The sequence below is a fragment of the Capsicum annuum genome, chromosome 6 (genome assembly GCF_002878395.1).
Source record: "Capsicum annuum cultivar UCD-10X-F1 chromosome 6, UCD10Xv1.1, whole genome shotgun sequence".
In the NCBI taxonomy this organism is placed as follows: Eukaryota; Viridiplantae; Streptophyta; class Magnoliopsida; order Solanales; family Solanaceae; genus Capsicum; species Capsicum annuum.
The window spans coordinates 227,598,402-227,620,348 of record NC_061116.1 but is presented as its reverse complement, the minus strand read 5'-3'; the positions used below and the strand labels follow the sequence as shown (position 1 = coordinate 227,620,348).

Genomic DNA, 21,947 nt, shown 5'->3' with positions numbered 1-21,947 from the left:
TTTTTTGTTTATTATCAACTTCATATAAGGTAGTGGTATGGACAAGTTGTTGTTGTTACAGTAAAAGATTTCCAATTTTATATTTTGTATTTATAACGTGAAGATTTGTTCATTTAATACGTTCAATAGTTTACAAAATTAAATACCAGTGATTTTCTTTTTTTGCCATACGCTCCACTTTGCCGTTGCCTTTTATAAGTTGTTACTTGCCTTTGAGCATTCAATTGAGTCACGCCTAGCATTTGAGGCTCCTTTTGTAACGAAAATAGCACTAGAATTTAAACTAATCTGCAATAACAGGCTAAAAATTAAAATACATTGATAAGGTAAGTAATTCACTATTGAATTCAAGTGCTTTCACTCCCGCGGTATATGAATATTTTTAAAGTAAAGTGACAAAATGAAAACATGTAACACATCATAGCAAGCATGCTTACGATAACTTGGAAAATAGAACAATAATCTGCTATAAATTGATAAATCATATGGATTGCGTACATATTATTTACGCCATCAAGAGCGCATACATATAACTGAAATCGCAATGAGTAAATAACCAAGTACGAGAATACAACATAGAATTATGTATAGAGCAGCAAATCATCCTAAATCATGACACTAATTACAACTGCATATTCAAATCATATAAGTTACCAGCCTTAGAGACTATCAATCCCAGAAAAAAGGTGGGGATGATGATCTTCTAGGCTATTTTTCTCACTATTTCCGATCATGTTATTAAGAAAATTACTTCATCGATCTATTCAGACCACCAGTTCTTTTCTTATGATAGTATCTAGTTGCTCCTTGCAGCCTGTGCGTGCAGCGCCTTCTTATGCTACAACATAGTTATACCACAACATACAATGGTCAAAAGTTAGTCCTGTAATGTGCCTGTGTCCTCTTGCACTTCTTGTCTGAAACAACAAATAATTCAAGCACTCTTTTCTTCTAAATGTACTACTCATTCTCGTAGCTTGAAAGACGAGCATCTGAAAGAACAGTGAAAAGTTGTGTATCCACAAAAACCTGCATAACATGAAAGAGAATAAATCAATGAGATTGTACATCAGCCTACTCGAAAGAAGATGAACTACATGTCAAGGAGAAGGTTTGATTATCACAGGAATGTGAAACGATGAGCAGAAAAGGATAGATAAGTACAGCCCATCAGCAACATCGATTGATGGATTAATAATCTTGACTCAAAGAGGACTAGCCAGGGAAGAAGAGGATTATTCAAGAACGCTGCTACACCAACCCAAGAAAATGGGCTCACGAATTAAAAAACATCATATAGGGGTAAGGTACACTGTGGTGAGAATCTATTTTGACTGCCACATAAATTAGGCTGCGGTATTCAGCTTCCTATACCACATAACTAATATATCAAAATGCCTTCAAAAGGAGTGATATGGTTTATCAGAATCAGCCCTTTCTACCTTACAAAGGTAGGGGTAAGGCCTGCATACAACCGACCATTCCCCGAACCCACTTGAGGGATTACAGTCTGGGGGTAGTTGTTATTGCCTTCAAAGGAGTGATATGTCGTATTGAGCAGGCCAAGCGTAAATGAAAAGTCAATTAAATAACTACCACTTACAGATAACAGAGAAAATGGTTTACCTTCACAAAAGGTTGATCCCTACCAGGAAAAGAATCAATAAAGCTATCCTTTAGCAGTATCGAAACCTGTAAAATAGTAGGAGAAGCTTAATGGACTCAGACTACTCGTTTCCAGATCAACATACCAAAAGATTGTGGGGTCAATTGGAAACCCATCATACCCGGTCGCTGTTTGATTGTACACTAGTTAGTGTATGAGACCTCAAATCCGAACAAAGAGACTCCAAATACCGCCGCATAACAGTTAAGAATTGTGCTGCAGCTACAGCCTGCAGATTAGTCATAATTCAACACAAATATATAACGAGAAAAGCATGGGGGGATAATTAAAACAATTCAGAGAAGGCAGCTATGACACATGCACTACTTGTACAATATGTGAACTAGCCTGTACATAAAAACCTTTTCTCATTATATTTTTTACCAGATCATAAAACATATTTTGAGGCTGAATAAAGGACATTTTACTTTAACTGACCAAAGAAAAAAGTAAAAGATATTGGGCTATACATGGTGAAAGGATTACTATCATTGTGATATAGTTCAAACTGATAATTTTCTAAAATCAATGTTACATTGACCTTTCAATATGTGGCTGGCTGGTTAAGCTCCATTTATTCAAAATAAGAATTCTAAAAACATTGAAGTGACATTTCTTTTAGCAGATTTAAACAATGTTTTTAAATTTTCAAATCTTTGCAACTGTGTTAGCTTTTCAAAAAGTCCTCGGTCGTCCTGCATAATATTTTGAACTTGAAGAACTACCAGGAAACCATAAGTAAATATCTATTATTTGTCGGAGAGCATGTGTTTCATTGAATACATTTTTGAATTTCAGGCAGAAGACAGATCGCTCATCAGTCATCCCAAGACATTTGAATCCTGTCAGTAGGTTATTAGCATTTCAGACAGCTTAGCTTCTAGTTGAAAAATGCGTGAGCAGGCTAGAATGTATTATGTTATTTCACTTTTAAGCGTAATAAGGAATATGTAAATGAGGCAGAAGCTTTGCTAGAACTCATAGAGGCTCTCTAGGATTAGAAGAGGGCCATATTTTGGTATTTTTGCCCACTATACAGAAATTCCAGCACTAATTTTGTGCTGTTGTTTTCCTTAGAAAAGAGTGAGCAGGTCGAACCACTTTCTTAATTATAATCCAGCAAGTGAAAACAATCTCCTACAGATTACAGGAAAAAGTGATGCATTATAAAAGTATACTCAAATTTGGACAACAAAAATAAAATTAATGACTTCACACTGACATTACAGGAAACTTTTACCAGGGGTATTCAAATCTCAGGCTAGGCACTAGCATTAAAAGAAGTTAATGACAGATACCTGCGCTCCATTGCATCTGTATATAGGGCGCCGTTGAGCAAAAGTGTCTTCACGTGACAATCTGGCATGGATTGGCCGCAGTTCTGATAGAAGGTGCTTACGTTGTGGAAGTAGAGGCAAGTAACAAGATTTTATCTGCATCCCCAACAAAACAATAACAAGATGAAAAATTTGTAAGCTAAGAAAACCAAGTTTTAGCAATATCGAGAAGAACTATGTTAAACCACATCAAGAATTATTGAGGAGAATTTATATGCTCTCGGAAAGCACAATCTAAGAAAAAAAAGAAGCATCTTCATATCCAACAACTTTAACATCCAGAAATATTGAGAAGAATTTATATGCTCTCGGAAAGCACAAGCTAAGAAAAATACAAAGCATCTTCATATCCGACAATAATAGTATGGAAATGATCAACTGATGAACTTCACTTAATATAATCATATAGAAATTGTTCAACTAAAGATGAGAAAATACCAGCAAGGTTCTAGACTAATAAAAAGGAGCGAAGAAAACATTTTGTGCTGGGCAGAGTTTGCGAGAGAAAATTTGCAGCATTGACTTACCAGATAGACTAAATACTTCCATGAACTCTAACTACAATGAGCTAACCTGATCTTTGGTTACATTAACACGGACAAGATTAGTACTTCTCATCTTCAAGTCAGTTGGTTTGTGCTGCAGGCCAACCTGTCAATCATGGTCACAAAGAAGACGGTGGAATTGAGAATATGATTTGCAGTTTCTCCTTAGAGGACAAAACATAAATACTAAGGCTGAATCTATTGCACCAATTTGTTACTTGTAAAAATAGACGAAAGGAAACACCGTAGAGGAGAAAGGGATGGTACTCTCAGATACCACAAAACTCAAAGGATGGCTTTCAACTTTATCGGTTATCCCAGACTAACTGCCCCGTTAAGCCTATTTAACTTGCTGAATAGCTCAGTTTTGAAGAAGCAAAGGAAAATCACATCAAATTAGCTACACCTAGGAGAACACAATGAGTTTGTGCAGATATGTGTGTTAAAGTGTCCAATAATGGTTGAGGGTGAGTTGTATTTTCTTTATATGGTCTTAAGCAATCCTCATCTCATGAGCAGCTTTTAGGCTTGAGTTAGGTTCAAGCTCTTGTTTTTCATATGAATGTGAAATCTAAAGCTCTTCAGTGGTGCAGCGTTTCACTAGTCTTAACACATTCAATGCATCACCTAATTCATCTTCCATTATCACGCTCATGCATGCAATCATTTGTACGTCTTGAAACTAAAAATTTTTCCTTTTCGTGTTACTCCGATGAGGTTAGCTCAACTATTTCGTTGTGTAACTGCTACATCCCACATGTACCAGGTAATTCTACACACCAAGGCTTAGGCAGATAAGGAAAAAATTACCTACTTAATCTAACATAGTTTTGTGGGACTGATAAAGTATTGTATTAATAAAAGAATTTGGTACAAAGTTGGTACCATAAAATTACAATGATCGGAACATCTCCACAAAAAAAAGGTTCCATCTATACAAGAGTATAGTCTGGCAGTACAACACCACCAACAACATACCCAGTGTAACCCAGTCTAGTCCTGCAGTGAGTATAAAATTAATCAATCTATTCTCATCTTTAACATCTTGTAGGTTGCACCAAAAAGCCAAAAGCATGAGTGTTTAGTTTTCTGTACGACTTCTATTTTCTCTTCGAAACAGCTTGCATTTCCCTCTGAGAACAGATCTGTCTTGCCATCGTGCAATGTAAAACAAGGTGACTACTGCTCTCCTCCTCTTTGTAGAACAGAAAACATCTGCTGCAAATCGACAGCCCTCATCTCTGAAATTTATTTTGAGTGAGGCACGAAGTGTGAAACTATCCACATGAAACAACTAAACTATAGGTGGTTTTGGACTTCTATATCCTCTTCAAAGGCCAGCCTGTAGTGCTGCCACCATCACTGTTCAGAATTTTATAACACGAATTTACAGTTTACAGAGAAAACACCATCTTTCTGCTTTGTGTGTATGACTGTATAAGGAACATCCACAGGACCACCTTCTCTAAATCCTTCAGCCGTAGAGCCATTCTAAGAGATTTTCCAATCAAAACAGTTTCGACGAAAATCAGACACCAGATACTTCCATTCCAACATTCCAAAACCAGAGAACCGTACAAGAAGAGAAATTGCAGATATCATGATATCGGGACATTAGAGGGGCATGTCTACGCCTACCCATGCATCTTGTCAGAACCTCGTCCGCCTGGTATTTCTAGCTTTGATCCTTGTGTTGACAACAAAAGAGGACCATATGCTGCAAATGTATTTTCATAGTCCCAGGATATGAGATGAATTAACAGGGCCCGTAAACCAAGAATTTGTATACCATATTTGTGGGATATAAGTCTTCTCCATAAGTTCCCCTGTTCTTTTCCATATCTCCACAACCACTACATTAATAAGTTATTGTTATGAATTTTCAAGCCTCTAATACCCTGTCCCCCTCTTTTTTTGTCCATCATCACCTTATCCCAGTTTACCGAGTGAAAGGATCGCTTTTCCTTGTTACCTCCCCACAAAAAATTCCTCCTAGTCCTATCAAGATTCCTTTTAACACTTACTGACAAAAAAAACAAAGGTATGACATAGTTAATTTTCAATTTTTCTGTCTACAAGCCCTTCAGTTCTTTGCTCAGCCCCTTTTGGGGCAACTCTAAAGGAATAATAGTTCCTGATTCGACTGAAAATAATAGAGGGACACCTAACCAATTTTTCCTTCTTTCAACCACATTTGATTTGGAAGGAGATATTAGCTAGTCCACCTAAAAATTAAAAGATTTCACATTATCTTACATGAGCATTAGGCAGGAAATACAAAACTATTCTCAAAACTTCCCACATTATGCAGCCTCACTGGAACTGTCAATTTAACATGCAATGCTTTGTGAACACGTAAATGTGAAAGAGCACTAATGTGGATGTCAAAAAGATACTAAAACTAGAAGAGAAAAGAACAGGCATACGCGTTTGACCGATTCAGACACTTATTGACTCGTCTAGTACGATAGAAGATTCACCAACCACATATATAGCATAAGCTATAGTTAGACAATCTTAAGATTGCAAAAACAATGTAGCTGAACTTCACCAAGTAGAAGATGACCAAAAAAAAAACAGAGAAAGAACCTCACAATGAAAGGTACAGGAGCATCAAGGAAATCAAGCATCTTCCCAGGCAAAATCTGAAATTTAAAAATAGTGTCAATTGGTGATTGTAACTTGAGGAGAAGAAAAAATAGAGAGAGTACCAAATTCAGTATTACGACCAGTAAATCACGAAGGAAGATAGCTAAACACGCAAGTGCTGCATAGTTAAGTTCTTGTTTAATCAGTACTAATGTACCATGAACAGCTTTCTACATCACAAATGGTTTAAAGGCACAAGACTTGAAGGTTACAGTTTAATGCATTTTTTGCACCGAATCATTATGCTCACATCATTGAAGGGGTGTGCGAAATTCGACGGGCAACTTCTCCTCATCCATTAGTAGGTGATATTATGTACTTGATCTATTAGATTTAAAAATATCCTAATATATCTACAAATAGAACATTGCACGTTGACTGCCAAGTAGTGTATTCACTCCCACACCAGTGGGCTTAGGAAAATTTGGTCTTCCCATATAGTCTTTGGCTAAGTTGCTCGGACTCCCCAAAAAAGTTACCGCACCTATGTCTAATTCTTCAAAAATACACTATTTTTGGAGGATTCGCCACGCACCCTGTCAGCATGTTTGAAGAGTCCGAGCAATATAGGCCTTGGGCAATCCTCCACTCATGAGCTAGCTTTTGGGAGTTGAGTTAGACCCAAGATCCATTTTTAATAATGGTATCAGACCAAGCACAACCCAATTCATTGTTTCATCCGATGCTGGCCCCCCATCTTATATTGTCCACACTCTAGATGTCTAGTAATGGGCGTGTGGGGGGTGTTGAGTCCCACATCAGTGAGCTTAGGGAAACTTGGTCTCCTTATGTGGTCTTGGTAAATCTTACCCTCATGAGCTAGCTTTTTGGATTGATTGAGGTCCAAGATCCATTTCTTTCATAATGAATGTGAGTACAGGTTTGTAAAGACGCGCACACACAGAGACATGTATATATATCTTAGTACAATGATCAGAAATGGCAGTAAAGTCTTAACAATTCCAATTTTAGTAATTATCCTAACTGATAATAACATACTTTAGGAGGTATTCTGTTGAATAAATTTTAGTAGATTTACGCTGTACAATCAAGCATATGGAGTGGCTGAAACCTACTATATATAGAATTTGGAAACTTGTCCCTTGTTTCATACAAAAAAGATACTGAATATGTTATTCTTTTCTTCAGATTTAAGACAGTAAAGTCTTTTCATTAAAGCATAGAGCTGGAGCAAGCAGCTCCTTTCTTCCTTAAGAACGTGGTAAAGTATTGGGGACTTCCACGACCTATCATAAGTGACCTAGACCCATGCTTCACGGGTCAATTTTGGACGGAGCTCTTTCCACTCTTGGGTTCGGAGTTGCACTTCTCCACGAGTTTCCACCCGGCCGGGCAAATGCCATACTTGAGTCTTACTTGAGGCACTTTCTGAGTGCAAACCAGCGGGATTGGGCTAGGCTTCTTGATGTGGCACAGTTCTCCTATAACTTGCAAAGGAGAGAAGCTACGGGGCGTAAACCGTTCGAGTTAGCAATGGGACAAGAACCACATACTCCTCATACTTTGGTGAGTTCTTACGAAGGCAGAAGTTCCGGAGAATATCGCTTGGCAAAGACTTGGGAAGAATATACCGACAATTCATCCATGAAAGAAAGAAAAGGCAAGTGAAAATACGCTACTTTATGACTAAACAATGGTAGAAAACTCTTTTCCTTCCATGAACATTAATGATTTAAGAGTAAATTCTAGCTTCGTACAAGGCTCTAACAAATAAGAAGCCAGAGGAACTGATAACTCTGTGACTGAAGGTTAAGGGATAAAGTTGTCTACTTTTCTTCCTATCTTTGATGTGCTGATTGAAGGTTAAGGGATAACGTTGTCTACTTGCCTTCCTATCTTTAATATGCTGTTGTACTTAGGGACATCATGTCTCATTCAAACACCCATTAACACATTGAACGCTTGAAATAAGATTCAATGGTGGTACAGGACAGTAAATATAAGTAAAGATTACAGACAATAAATAGGAGGCTGGGAAGTAAGTAATAGCTGTGTTACAGTACGTACAGGTAAGAATAAACTCTGCCATTGAAATGGACGAATAATGGGAATCAGAGACAGCACTACCGCGGATAGAACACCCTGTACGTGTTGCAAAATAAGAAAATAAATAAGGCTCTGGTGTATGGCAGATTTTGCAATGTTCAGGAAACTCAAGAAATACAAAAAGCATATGGATTCCATGATAAATGACAAATTACCAAATTGGGGCACACAATAACCACTTGTTTTTCAAGAAGCACACCGGTGATTAAGGCCAATATCTGCAAGATGAATTACTTGTCAAATAGAATAATGAAATATTTGAAGTTCACAACCATAAGCAATGAAATTTACAAAGTGCCTACACTTCTAAAAGGACAAGCATCCCTGTCGGGCGCATAAGAGTATACACATGGGTCAGGCAGTTAGATGTGACCAGATCATTTTGGTTATTTATCTACATGGCCAAGATAGACATGCACGAGTCCTAATGGTGTCTCTCAAGCTTGTCAAAAGATGGAACTTCTGTTATCATAAATCATAAGTTCTTAATTGGAATTACACCGAGATGGTATCCAAAAACATGTAGAAAATATCAAACAGACTCAACCAGTGACTTCCATCTCATTAGCCCAACTATCTGAATGATACAACATTCTTTATTTAAAGTTGATGATGTTAAAATAGGCAACTCCTATTTCCTCTCTTCTTTTTGTGCTTTTTCCCCGTAATCACAGTTACAGATCCAAGTTGAAATTTTTCAAAGGGTCTGCCTTCAAGAAAATGAAACGCGCTTATGTACGCTTTTGCATACATCGAAGATAGGAAGCCATGTGTATATCAAATAATGCACAAACACCTATCTAGTATCTACTACATAATACCTCTATGAATAGATAAATACATAGTGTGGTTGTATGTAGACATGTAATTTTGTGTAGACAGGTGTAGTTTATTAAAGTATGTATATTTTTAGGTAAACTATCTTTAGAGAAGTATCTACCTCATATTTTGACCCAAAGAATACTCGTGTTTTCATTGATAACGCTTAGAACTTAGAACAGGACCAATTACTTCATTTAATCTTTCTCGGGGATAAATTTAACAAATCTCCATTCAACAAAAACTTGTTTGTAGTGGTTACTAATGCAAAACCGATATTAAACCGAAAGGAGGATCGAGCCGCGCCTCAATGGTCATACAGTTGAGTCAACTGCAACTGGAACATGATATGATACTTTTATTAGCTAACATAACTAAACTATAGACCAAGAAATCTACCACTTGCCAAAAACTTAAAAGCTACTTGGCACAAAAAACTTACTTTGAACCATCCACTCATAACAATAATAATAGTTCAATAAAATCATACCTAAACCTGATTGTGATGCTTGATAACAAATTACATATAATCAAAAGAAATTTCTAATGGCAAGTATGTAATGGACTGTCACTTCCCTCTGGCATTTTGCCTATTTTCAATGATTAAAGTTAATTAACGGAAGCAGAAGTTGGTTGGCATTGTAAATAAAATGTCAGATTAAATTAAAATAGGGTTGAACTAATTACTGTAGTTTAACTACCCAGGTTGAAAAAAGTACAAAGAAAAAGGAACACTTTGCATGAAAATGGTTATGGGAGTATGTTGGCAATTGGTAAGCCAAGTAGGCTACAGCTAAGAACTAGCTAGGAAAATCTTACAGTCTCAATTGAAAGTGAACGACATATTGTTGCAGTTGTCCATATAGATAGTCCAGCAGCTTCCTCAGCAGCGGCTAAATGGAAATTTACCTAAGAAAATAATGACTGTCATCATTTAGAAAGAAGAGAATTCCAATTTCAAGATATAAATTAGAAATGATCTAACCTTTGCAATATCATCTGGATCATTCATACTGGTACCCAGATGTTTCTCACTGATTCCGAGTTCACAAACTGAAATTCTCTCGTGTTCAATAGACTGCAGATGTTCTAGTGGCTGAAAAATGATCTTACTTCCTCGTGGTGGAAGAGGCAAGGAATGATAACTACAAACTATTTGCAGCAAATCATTCTTATTCTCCTACAAAAGAAGCCAATTAAGTAATTAGAGGAGTGGTAACTCATAGGTGAGTCGAACACTAACATGAATTTCTGTGGGTGGAAAAGAAGACTACAGACTCTAGCCCACTCCATTATCATCTCACACCCGCCATCCTTGTCATTGCTGAAAAATAAGTCGTCATCTTCCTCCTCGGATGCCATACTTCTTGCTGAACTGCCAAAAGAAAACAGCTTATTGACTAATTTAGATTGAGTGGTACAATAAGGGGAGAAATGTTTATGGTTCACATATGCTGGAAAACGAACCATGATGAAACAAGAAGAATACAATAATGCTACATTCAACAAGAAAGGAGAAAAAAAGATCTGGCTCGATTCAGGCAAGAAATAAGGGACACCTAGTACAAGAAATTTAGTCAACTCTGCTATCCTTGTAATAGAAGAATGAATACGAAATTTAAAAGTTTGATCACCTAAATAAGGATTCAAAGCTTCCAATACGCTCCAATGAATGGACTTTTGAGAAGACAAAAGGCCCACTCTCAGGGGTTCGGTAATTGTCTTGAATTCCATAAACCCTTTCAGCACTATCAGATTGAATTTCTGAGGCTTCAGATACAGAATCATCAACATAATGAATGTTCCTTCCCCCGTCCTTACCAAACCCTCTTGTTTGACTATGATCTGATCCTTCACTTGCAGTGGCACTTGCAGGTGAAGAAACTTCCCACTTTGATGACGTTGAGGGAACCTCATCGTCTGATATTATCCCAGCTGCAGCAGCAGTGAGAGCAATTGCACTGTCAACTGGTATTGCAGAAGATGTCCAGGCTGCTTCATCATTCCTGAAAGCAGAATCAATGCTTGCATTTGATGCATCATTCATTTTCGATGCAGAGGGGACAAAATCAGTGAGACTTATTTCACTAACAAAATGTGTTATCCTATTTAGGCGCTCTTGTGCAAGCACACTGCATTCAAACGAATATAAGATGGTCAATGACATAGAATATGCAATATTCATCTTTGTCCACACCAGTGAACTGCTGATGAAAAGAAATTCAGCGCTAACCTGTTTAACACCTCGTAGTGCAATTCAAATAAAGGAAATCTTGTCAAAAAACAATAACAGCGAGGTGCAGAAACCAAAAACCGACTGCGACCGATTGATGATTGGGAAAGGGGTGATGAAGAAACATAGATAGCCGGTGGTCTCTGAACAATTTCTCGTACATGTAAACATACACCATAAAGAGTAGCATTGTCTGCCACCTGATGAAAAGCACATAGGTAACTTCAACATTTGACAGGAACTAATATGAACTCACAGGCAGACAGATAACCAAAAATAAAAAACGGGGAAAAAGGCAAAAATCAAAAGCTAGAAAATAACATCAGATACACCACACACAGCAAATAGAGAATCTCCAAGAGAACTCCAAATCAACAAGATGAACAAGCAATACCAACAGTAGAGGAAACCAGGTCAAGATGCCCTTCACTTAAGAATAGTCAATCGCTATAGCTCATAATTCAGTTCAGCGTGACCGAACAAAGCATGTTGAATTGATCGACACTTCATTAAAGAAAAAATTAAGACTGGTGCCTTAAGTTTGTTTCATGTCTAATCATGAAAGCAACTAGCTGATGTGTTTACCAAAGGCCTCAACAAAAGGACTTCTCATACACTAGTTTGCAAGTAAGGTATGTGTGACATCTTTGCATCAACTTGCGGGGGGAGTGTTAATTGATTGATTCCCAAGCTCAATTACAGGAGTAAATTGATATATATCGATTATAAGTGATTATGTAATGTTTTCTTTCCTTATTTAGTTGTAGGATTTATTGAATAAGTACTTATTCTCATGGGATGTAAAATCATCAAGAAATACAAAGAAGTCTTTTCTTCTTGACATCTTCATTCTTTCACCGGATAGCCGTGGCTAATAGGGGGAGAAGCTTCATAGTCATTGGAAATGGACAGTGTAGTCATTGAGGGCAAGGAGGAGATAAAAATGGCAATAGTGGATTTCTGTGAATGTTTGCAGAGGGGAAAGTGAATTGAAGAGCTCAGTTAGGAGGGTAGAGTTTAATCACATGTTAAAGGAAAAGAATTATGTGTAGTTTGAAAACCCAAAAAGTAGAAGTTCCACAATGATCTAAGGGAAAATTGAAAAGCACTGAAGAAAATATAATATGTTAAGTACTCAATAAAGACACTACCAAAGTAAAGATTTATCACTTGGAAAGAAAAAAGGGCAGCCCGGTGCACTAAAGCCTCCGCTATGCGCAGGGTTCAAGGAAGGGCCCCTCTATTGTATGCAGCCTTATCTTGCAAAGAAAATGAAGAATAATGTACTTATAAAGCACAGAAGAGCACAACACCAAAGTTCTCAATCAATCAACTAGAAGAGCACAACACCAAAGTTCTCTATAATCTTCTCCATAAATCAACCAAGTGTTGATCCCAAACCAAAGGACAAGTATATAGAAAATTATTTCGTTTTACCTTGAGAGAAAATATGAACGCCGAGTCATCTCTGCCTAAATGCTCCTGAAGATGAAGGAAAAATAAGTTACTTCTATGAAGAAGAGAATTAAATAATATGGTGCAAAAAGCATTAGAATTTCAGGAAGATCCTAAAAACTGGTGCACTGTACCTGCCCGTAGACCAGTTCATTTAATTCACTAAATGACGGTGTTCTTTCCATCACATGTGCCTGGATTGCAAAGAAACATGATGAGAGAGAACTCCTTTTTTGAACTTACAACAAAGTAGATTTTATTAAAATATAGGTGAAGTAAATGCTGAATTGTCACCATACAGAACATTCCTCTGAAATAACAACTTAGCCCTCGACTCAATATACTTCTCCATTAGAATTTGTAACAGAATGTCAGTAGATAGGTACCCTCAGGCTTCAGTTTATGTTATCTCCAAATAAAGGATTTTCCTTCCTCGTATTATAACATTCCTAGTCATAATAGCAATTAACCTTAAATTGGTTTTCACCCCTTTTTTGGATAAGAATTTATTGATGTATTGGTGATAAGATTCCCAACATACTTATAGTTGGTTGTCATCCTAGCTCAAGGCATTTTCTATTTGCAACTGTCTGTCACACCTGATACATTTGATACAAGAAAAGAAAAAAGAGAACATGCATGCAAGAGAGAAAATTAATTCAAATATAAAGGATAATGTCGAGAAGTAGATGCCTTGAGTTACACCTTAACACCTCCAGGAAAGCAAAATGCTGCCAAATCCTTCAAACGCATAGCTAGCTTCTTTCCAGGAGGGTACTTAAACAGTACCTGGGAGAGAGGAAAGAAAAAGGAGGATAATGCCAAGGCAAGGAAATGTATCATGCCATATAACTTAGACAAAAGTAAATTATTGGAGACAAGAAATAGATATTTCGATGCATACACACAGTGACGATGTACGACCAATCAATATCATCCATCATACATCATGATGAAACTCAAGCAGTCTTGATTAAGAAAACACAACATCTTGAGAGTTAGATACCTAAGCTAAGAGGAAGACAAGGATTATAAGAAGAAAATAAAACAGACACAGATCAGATATAAGAAGACAAAGCACTCGGAAACAAAAAGTAGATAGTTAATCACATAATAGAAATGTGCCACTTTTACCAGAGTAAAAGCATCAACCGTTAACCTACTAGTAATGAAAGGAAAAAAGAGCATTTTGCAAACTTAAAGAGAAGAACAAAATCTGGTCTTCAATATAATACTTTGAGGAAATAAAAGTACAACTGGAATATTAATGATCAAGCCCATGATGTAAAACTATTAAGCAATAAATGTAATGTAAAATATGAATTGGAATTCCTAAATAAGAGCTCGATAAAAGGGGAATCAATAAGTGTGAAAAGTTTTGCTTGGGAATACCCTGAAATCCTATCTAAATTAGATTTGTGCCACAAAATAGGTTTGACCATGCTTTTAGAGAAAAAAGCACCCATTCATTTATTTTCTCTAGGACTAACCTACCAAAGGACTGCAATGATGTGTATATAATGAATGAATTTGGGATGTGAAACAAAGTTGGATTTGAATTTCTTTATCAATTATGAGAAAGTTATCTACTTCCCTAACATATTAATCATTAGAGCATCATTCTGGATACTAGTGACCCTGCACTACCATCCCTAAGTAAACTCAATCCAAAACCAGGAGCCCAAAAGTGGCTCTTTCTTACTTTGCTCCCACAATCACTTGAATCCCCAGCCTTATGGTTGAAGGTGGAGAGTCCTTACCACTACGGTATCCGTGGTCACATAACTGTCCCATGTTTAATAAGCAGAATTTGACTTTTAAACCATAAATATGCAAAATTATGCAAGTACACAAACCTGAGGTTCTAGATAAGGAACTGAAGGACCACAATTTGAAAGCATTCTGAAATCCACCATGTCAGATGTTTCTAACTGTACTTCCCATTTCTTTCTCCTGGCAAATGCATCCTCGACATCCTCAAGGTTAGCATCTGGATGAAGACCGACGATAACAAAGTGCTCAAAAAGCGAGTCGGGCTCCTTGTATTTCTTATAATCCTGCACAGAATTATTGTTTGCTTGTAAAATATGATTCTCCTAATTTCATGAGCAATCCAATATGTCAGATCTGAAGGCTAGTTTCAATCCAACTATTACTACTCTTTAGAGGGGAACGTCCATGTTATGACCAGAGTATATAAGCTTGTCATAGGTACTTCATATTTATACATCAAAATGTACAACTTTGTTTGGCATGGATGATTGTGCATATGTATGAGTTATTCATGCAATATCCCCTATTAGGAATTCAAAAACGTTATCCCAAATATTGATGTTAACTTTTCTTACTCCTTTAAATGCATGACCAACCGATTAAACTAATAAATTTGGAAGTTTTGGAGAACATACTTAAGAAAACTCATATCAAAAGAGACAAATATGCCTTAAGAGTACAGATCCAACTACAACAAACAAACCTCAATCCCAATGAGATGACTGGATGACTGGTGTCGAATACCTCAATGAGATGACTGGATCCATTTCCTTCCAATACTTGATAATTTGAGGTTCTCTAAATTTTCTGATGTGTATAAATCTCTAGATAAACTACTCCTAAAAAATAGTTGGGCTGATGTAACTGTAACAACATGTGTAAACCGTCTCAAACAATATTCTCTCATTTTATCCTCTACATGTGCTACTTCACTTTCTAATAATTTCTGACCTTGTCTAATCATTTAAAATTTTACATCTATCTCAATATTGGGCACGTGGGCCAAGGGTCTCTTGGAAGCAGCCTCTCTACCACTACGGGATAGTGGTAAGGTCTACGTACACTACCCTCCCCAGGCCCCACTTGTGGGAATCCACTAGGTATGTTGTTGTAGTTGTTTTATCTCAATATTTGCATTTCTACACATGCTGACCTCAAAATCCCAACACGAACTCTCATATAACAATGTTGATCTTACGACATTGTATAGAACTTTATTCCAATAGCATTAATTTTCAGGCCAACTTGCACACCTTGACTACTATGTCGTGTGCCTGCATCAAGGTTTTGGCAGAGCCGCAGATGGGAAGAGATCATCTACCGTTTTGCCTCTGCCTGGAATTTGAATTCTTATTGACATTTTCCTATCACATAATACTCCTGCATAACTCTTGCATTATAACCGCCTTATTTTAATTCAATATTATCATACTATTCTCCTAAAACATTGAGCATAAATATCTGAATTATTTATATTTAGGTATTGAAATCACATAAAATCTCATTTCAACTTCATTCTAATTATGGTGGCTTAACTAGTGTGTGACTCAGTTTAACTTCTCTTTATCATCCTAATATCCTTACTCAAAAAGCATTTCTCCATAGTTCAATTTCTTTATTGACTCCCTCACTAGTTTCATCAATTAGCACAATATCATCAGCAAACAGAATACACCTTATCATGCACTATCGATTAGTTCATCTAAAACTACAGTAAAACAAGTAAATGCACAAGGAGGATCCCTGATATAACCCACGTTTATGGGAAACCCACATATATCTCCTACCAACATATCATTTACAGCATTTACACAGTTGGTACGAATTTCTTTCTTCCCCAGCCACCTAAGAAAGGACATTCTTGACACTCTATCACACGCTTTCTCTAGGTAATTAAATATCATGTGTTGATTATAGTTTCTCCCTCTAATTTCTTTTGTAGATCTACCAGTTATAAATCCAAACAAGAGGCTCTATCACTCTGGTAATGTCCCTGGATTTAAACCTCTACAACTCCATATGATTTCCAAGTTTTAATCCCAGCTTAAGTACTCTTTCTCCACTTGTTTGGAATTTTTCAGCTCCTTAATATACATTATGTAGCTTGTAAAACATACCATTCCAAACCCCTCCAAGGTACATCCAAAATTCTTTACAGGCACATCAAAATGGTGCATCTCCTCTTTATCATACTATCTCTTGTCTAAACTTCTCAGAATCGTTTTTAATAAACTCAACATGATTTTTGTCTTTACCCCCTCTTCTCTCTTAGTCATTCTAATTTGTATTATAGGATATAGAGGTGTCACGGGAGCCTCTTCCTATGTTAAACACTACAGGTCAAAGCAAGAGTAACTTATATATTACCCTCTCAAGATTTTCCACAGTAAAGCTAAGAAAGAAAGTCTCAAATATGTGAATTTCAAATCATGTTGTACTTTGTTGTAGAACATTATGAATTTTTTGACCAAAAAAGGAACTACAGGGAAAAGAGGAACATAGAACTGTCTATGCCAAAATTCACCACATTATTCTCCATGTTGCCTCAATGAGCTTGTTCAATGAAAAAGAAAAAGAACTTGAACTTAACCCTACCAAGTAATTCCCACAGAAAGTGGGGTCTGGGGAGGTACCCCTGCCTCGGAGGCAGAGAGGTTGTTTCTGATAAACCTTCAGCTCAAGGAAAAACAGTCAAAAGTAGTATATAGAAAGGAATAACAGAAATGAAGAAGTCATAGCAAAATATTATAGACAACCTGACAAACAAATCATCCTGAGCAGGAAATGTAATTATTTATTTCAGAATATTCTTGTCAAAAAACACCATACACAAAACTACAAACAGTGCAGATTCCAAAATGAAGGCGGCGTACCGAGGCTTTGGAATGAAGTTGATACCACTGTCGCTTTTGATTAGCCAAAACCTCGGGATTAAACGAATAGAATGAGCTTTCTTCCTGTGAAGTAGAACCCCAATTCTTCAAAGCCTTTTGCATTTGAGACTTCAATCTCGTGAAGTTACTGCCGCTTCTATTAACAGAAGAAGTCACTATTTCACTACGACTTCGTCTATGCCCAACCCCAGTTGACGAAAACTTCGAACTACTACTAGAGTAAACATTTTGCAATGCCTCACCAGCAGCTCTTACTGCTTCCTCAGAAATTTGTTGTAACACCCTATATGGTGAGGATGGCAATTCGTCTGGTCCGTTTCCTTCTTTCATATTCCTTTTCTAACAACTCAACAAATTTGCATCAATTTACATCTCTTTCAAACTCAATAATTCGATTCGTTATTCAAGAACATGATCATATACCCTTCTTCTGTCACCACCAATAATACCCAAACTATAAAATACCCACCAAAAATCTTTCCTTAATTTGAAGAAAGTTTGAATCTTTATTCACTGAACATTACCATATCACAAAGTAACTGGTTCTTCCAACTTTAAGCAAACTATTAACCACCCTGCAATACAAAGTAAATCGTCATAAATGTAATTTATACTCCAAATTGCTGAAGCAAAAATCATTCTTTTTGTTATCTCACAAAACAATATCCACCAAATAGAATACACAAATTTGACAAACACCCAAATTAAACACAATTAAGACAATGAAAAAGCAGTCTGGCGCATTAAAGCTCCTGCAAAAGACCGCTTAGCTTGAACATCGACCTCCCGATCACATGAAAGTAAATTAAATACAATGTGGGAAAAGGGCTGAATCATAATAAATTAATGTAAAAAAAAAATCTTGGGTTCCGGAAAACGTCTGGAAAGGATAAAAGTATCCCACTATGTAATCCAACCGAACTACAAGCATTTATTAGACATAGTCTTACCTTACATTTCTTCTGCAAGAGTCTGCTTCCACGGCTCGAACATGTCGAGAAAAAAGGATGTGATTTTATTTTAATTTATTTACCCATAAAGAAGAAATTTGATCGTGGTTGGTTGGTTGGTTGGTTTTTAGCATTTGTACGATGTGGTTGTTATTGAGGTCACCGGATTATCTGGTACGTGACGGTGTGAGGCGGAGAGCGGTTGTTATCGGCGGCGGAGGAGGGAGGAAAGTTGACGAGAATAGCGTTGGGAAGAGCATGCAGAATGAGGGAAGCATTAATTTCTCTTTTTTTTTACAAAGATAACCGTTATTATTCCGAGGAAGTCTACTGTCCATTGTTGACCACATATTTTTACCATGGTTAATTTTTGGGTCTCAGTAACTTTCACTTCAAATTTTTACCATTAGGATTTTGGGAAAAATTATGGGCAAATATGTGTCATGTATTTATTCGAAATGTATTTTAACTGACTCTATAAAATTGTCACACTCATTACGAAAAAATATTTATTAGGACTCTAAGTTTTATTAATTATGCTTTAAAAATATAAATTTAAATATATACAACTTGTTTAGCTATTTAATGATAAAAATATTATTGAAGGAACATATTAAAATTTTTTTTATTTCATCAATAGAATAATTAAATTAAAAAAGATATTTTTAAAAAAAGAATCAACTAAAATAAAATGGAGATAGTAATAATTAGTATGAAATATAGTGAGAGTTTAGTGATTTACTTTGTACCTACTATTTATTTTTATTTTTTTTGTTAACGTTGTATTGTTTTGCTCTGCATCAATATATTGATCCGCTTTATATTTTGTTGTATATGTTTGATATATAGAGCGAATTAATATAGAGTAATTGATATATTGTATAGCAAGTTTTTAAAATAAATTATTATTATATATGATAATTCAAGTAATTTTTTGTGAGTTATACAACTATCATGTGTTTTTATTTTTTATCCGATCCATCATCAATTATTTATCAAAGTAAATAAGAGAAACGTAATACGTCAAATATATTTTTAATATATATATGATTAAATTTGAAATTATACCAAAAGATCTTATCTTGAGGGATAAAATACACCATAATAAATATAAAAAAAAAATTATATTCAATATTCGAGCTCAAAAATAAAATATTATAAGGGACCCAAATATTTCAGAACAAACCATAGGATGTGATGTACTTATGTGTTCGTATTTATAAAAAGGTCACTAGTCTAATTCACAAAAATTAAATTAAATATATTTGCTATGATGACCACCTAGTGGCTATTGTGGTCGTGTTACCACGTTTCTAAAAGTGTGTAAAAAAAAAACAGTTGGAAAATTTTGAAGAAACTATGCCTCGTAATAGTTACTCAAAGGGAAGAAAAGAGTGAAACAGTTATCAAGAAATATTCATTAAATTAATGGGACGGTGGCAAAATACAATATATGTGTAAACGTTTTAATATTTCCGTCAAATAAGGTACACTTATTAATGCTTTGCTACTACTTTGGTACTGTCCGTTCACTTTTATTTGTTAAATTTTATTTTAATAAAAATCGTATTATATAATTTTTAAATAATATCTCCTTGTTCATATCCCTATTTCAAAGATAGTGTATACATGTATTTAACACGAGTATCTTTCTCAATCTTTTAATTGATGTAAGGGTCAAAATATTTATACTGCTTTCTCATTCATATTCATCGTCTCAAGTAAATAATATATCAAAAGACTCGAAATGTCGAGAGTAACTTGTATCTAAATTTTGAAACTATGTAGAGGAGATTTGAGTTTATCGAGATTGAAAAGAAATATGTAAATATAACTATAGTATAAACAACGTATATGAATGTACCTACAACTATGATATATGATTATACATCATATATATACAGTTATATACACAATATTTTCTCTACTACAAGCATCACAATGTAGGAATCTTTCTAATGAATAAAGTTCACCAAGGTTGATATTTCTGTCTTTCTAATTTATCGATACATTATATATGTAAGAACCCAATATGTATACTAGCTGAAAGAAGGTAGAAAATAAATCCGATATTGATTATTTGCGTAAAGATTGCAAAAATAAATCGAACTAATTAATTGCTTAAGAGGTCAAATCTTATAAGTTTGGACTCCTAAACTACCAATTCTCAAAAAGCTCATTAATATTTTTAATAGTTAAAACCCCAATTTCGTTCAAACAAGATAAACAATGAGACAAAGAAAAATAGTTAGACGAGTCAGCCAAAAAGAAAAACCACCAAAAATAACGATCACCAAGATAGGAAAAAAAAATCCAGATTACTTTGAATTCTTAGTGATTCAGTAAATAATTTTAAGTCACAAGACGACCTTTGAATTCGTCTCCAAATTTCTGCTATTTAAAATGTCAATAATTGATTTCTATGGTTATTGCAGCTTCAATTTTAACTTTGGTTTTACCTTAGGCTTTAGTTTCAAATTTGTATCATTATGTTAGATTATTGTAAACATCTTAAGTTTTTACTGAACGTAACTACGGTTTAGTCTGTTTTAACGTTTAAATATGTTTTTTAGGTCTAACGTAAATGTGTAATTTATAGTCTTTTTAATAAGTCCCACTTTTAGAAAATCAAAAACTATGAAAAATAAAGTAATATTTTTAAAGTAATATTTTTGAATAAGTATTGTAGAAATTTTTGAAAAAGTAATTTTTCTTTTAATTCAAGTTAATAAGCTATTAATTTTAGTATTTTCTTAACTATTTTTAGTACCGCTAATCCAACAAAACTCCAAATCTCGATAAAAGAAGTAATCCTAGACCAACCACAAATAACCTTAACATTGATTGGGTCAACCATAATACCATAATTTGGTCAACACATGCCCCAAAAGACAACAAACTCAACCCGAACTTAGAAAAAAATTTTGGAAACAATTTCTCATCCCTCAATATCTGAAAAAAAAAAATTCTTAAATGCCCTTAGAAGATCCGTCTCTCTCTTGCAGTACACCAAAATATTATTGATGAATACAATCAATAAGGCAATCAAATAAAGATGAAAGACTCTATTCATCAACTCCATAAGGTGTTAGTCAACTCTAAAATATCACCAAGAATTCATAATCACCATATTAATATTTGAAAAGTAGTCTTAGGAATATCTAAAGACCTAGGCTGCATTTTTTTTTTAAAGATTCAGACGTCTAAATATGAATGCACATCTGAATGATTAAGATTTTGTCTCTAGATCCGAAAACTGAATGATTAAGACTGTTTGTTTTTCAACATCTGAATGTGTAAAAAAAAATTATTTGTAGATATAATAAAATAAAAAATTAATTATATATTAGAAAAGTATGTAATTTAATACAATAAAATTATTATTTTATTGAGAAAAAACATTTATGTTTGTTAGTGATAGTAACATTTATGTTTGTTAGTGATAGTGGGGATGGTTTATAATGGTGGTTGTGGTGACAATGATTGATGTTAGTGATTAATAATGTTGGTGGTGATAGTTGTGATGGTTGGTATTGTAGTGATTGTTATGATGGTGGTG

General features: G+C 35.1%; 1 protein-coding gene across 2 annotated transcripts; it reads right to left on the bottom strand.

The window, feature by feature from the left end:
* Positions 1-443: 443 nt before the first annotated feature.
* On the bottom strand, positions 444-18,712 carry LOC107875314. 2 transcript variants are annotated; one of them, XM_016721978.2, is made up of 19 exons: positions 18,389-18,712; positions 17,418-18,013; positions 14,628-14,828; positions 13,477-13,560; positions 12,906-12,965; positions 12,754-12,798; positions 11,317-11,516; positions 10,718-11,215; positions 10,362-10,458; positions 10,069-10,263; positions 9,903-9,992; positions 8,420-8,482; positions 8,226-8,300; positions 6,143-6,193; positions 3,577-3,654; positions 2,965-3,099; positions 1,788-1,895; positions 1,627-1,692; positions 444-1,029 (listed from the first exon to the last, which is right to left on the bottom strand). In XM_016721978.2, exons 2-19 carry the CDS (start codon positions 17,766-17,768, stop codon positions 961-963), a joined length of 2,466 nt encoding a protein of 821 aa, XP_016577464.2. In that variant the 5' UTR covers positions 17,769-18,013; positions 18,389-18,712; the 3' UTR covers positions 444-960. The 2 variants fall into 2 exon arrangements, with proteins under 2 accessions (XP_016577464.2, XP_047270243.1); XM_047414287.1 differs by having other exon boundaries at positions 18,394-18,712.
* Positions 18,713-21,947: the final 3,235 nt, after the last annotated feature.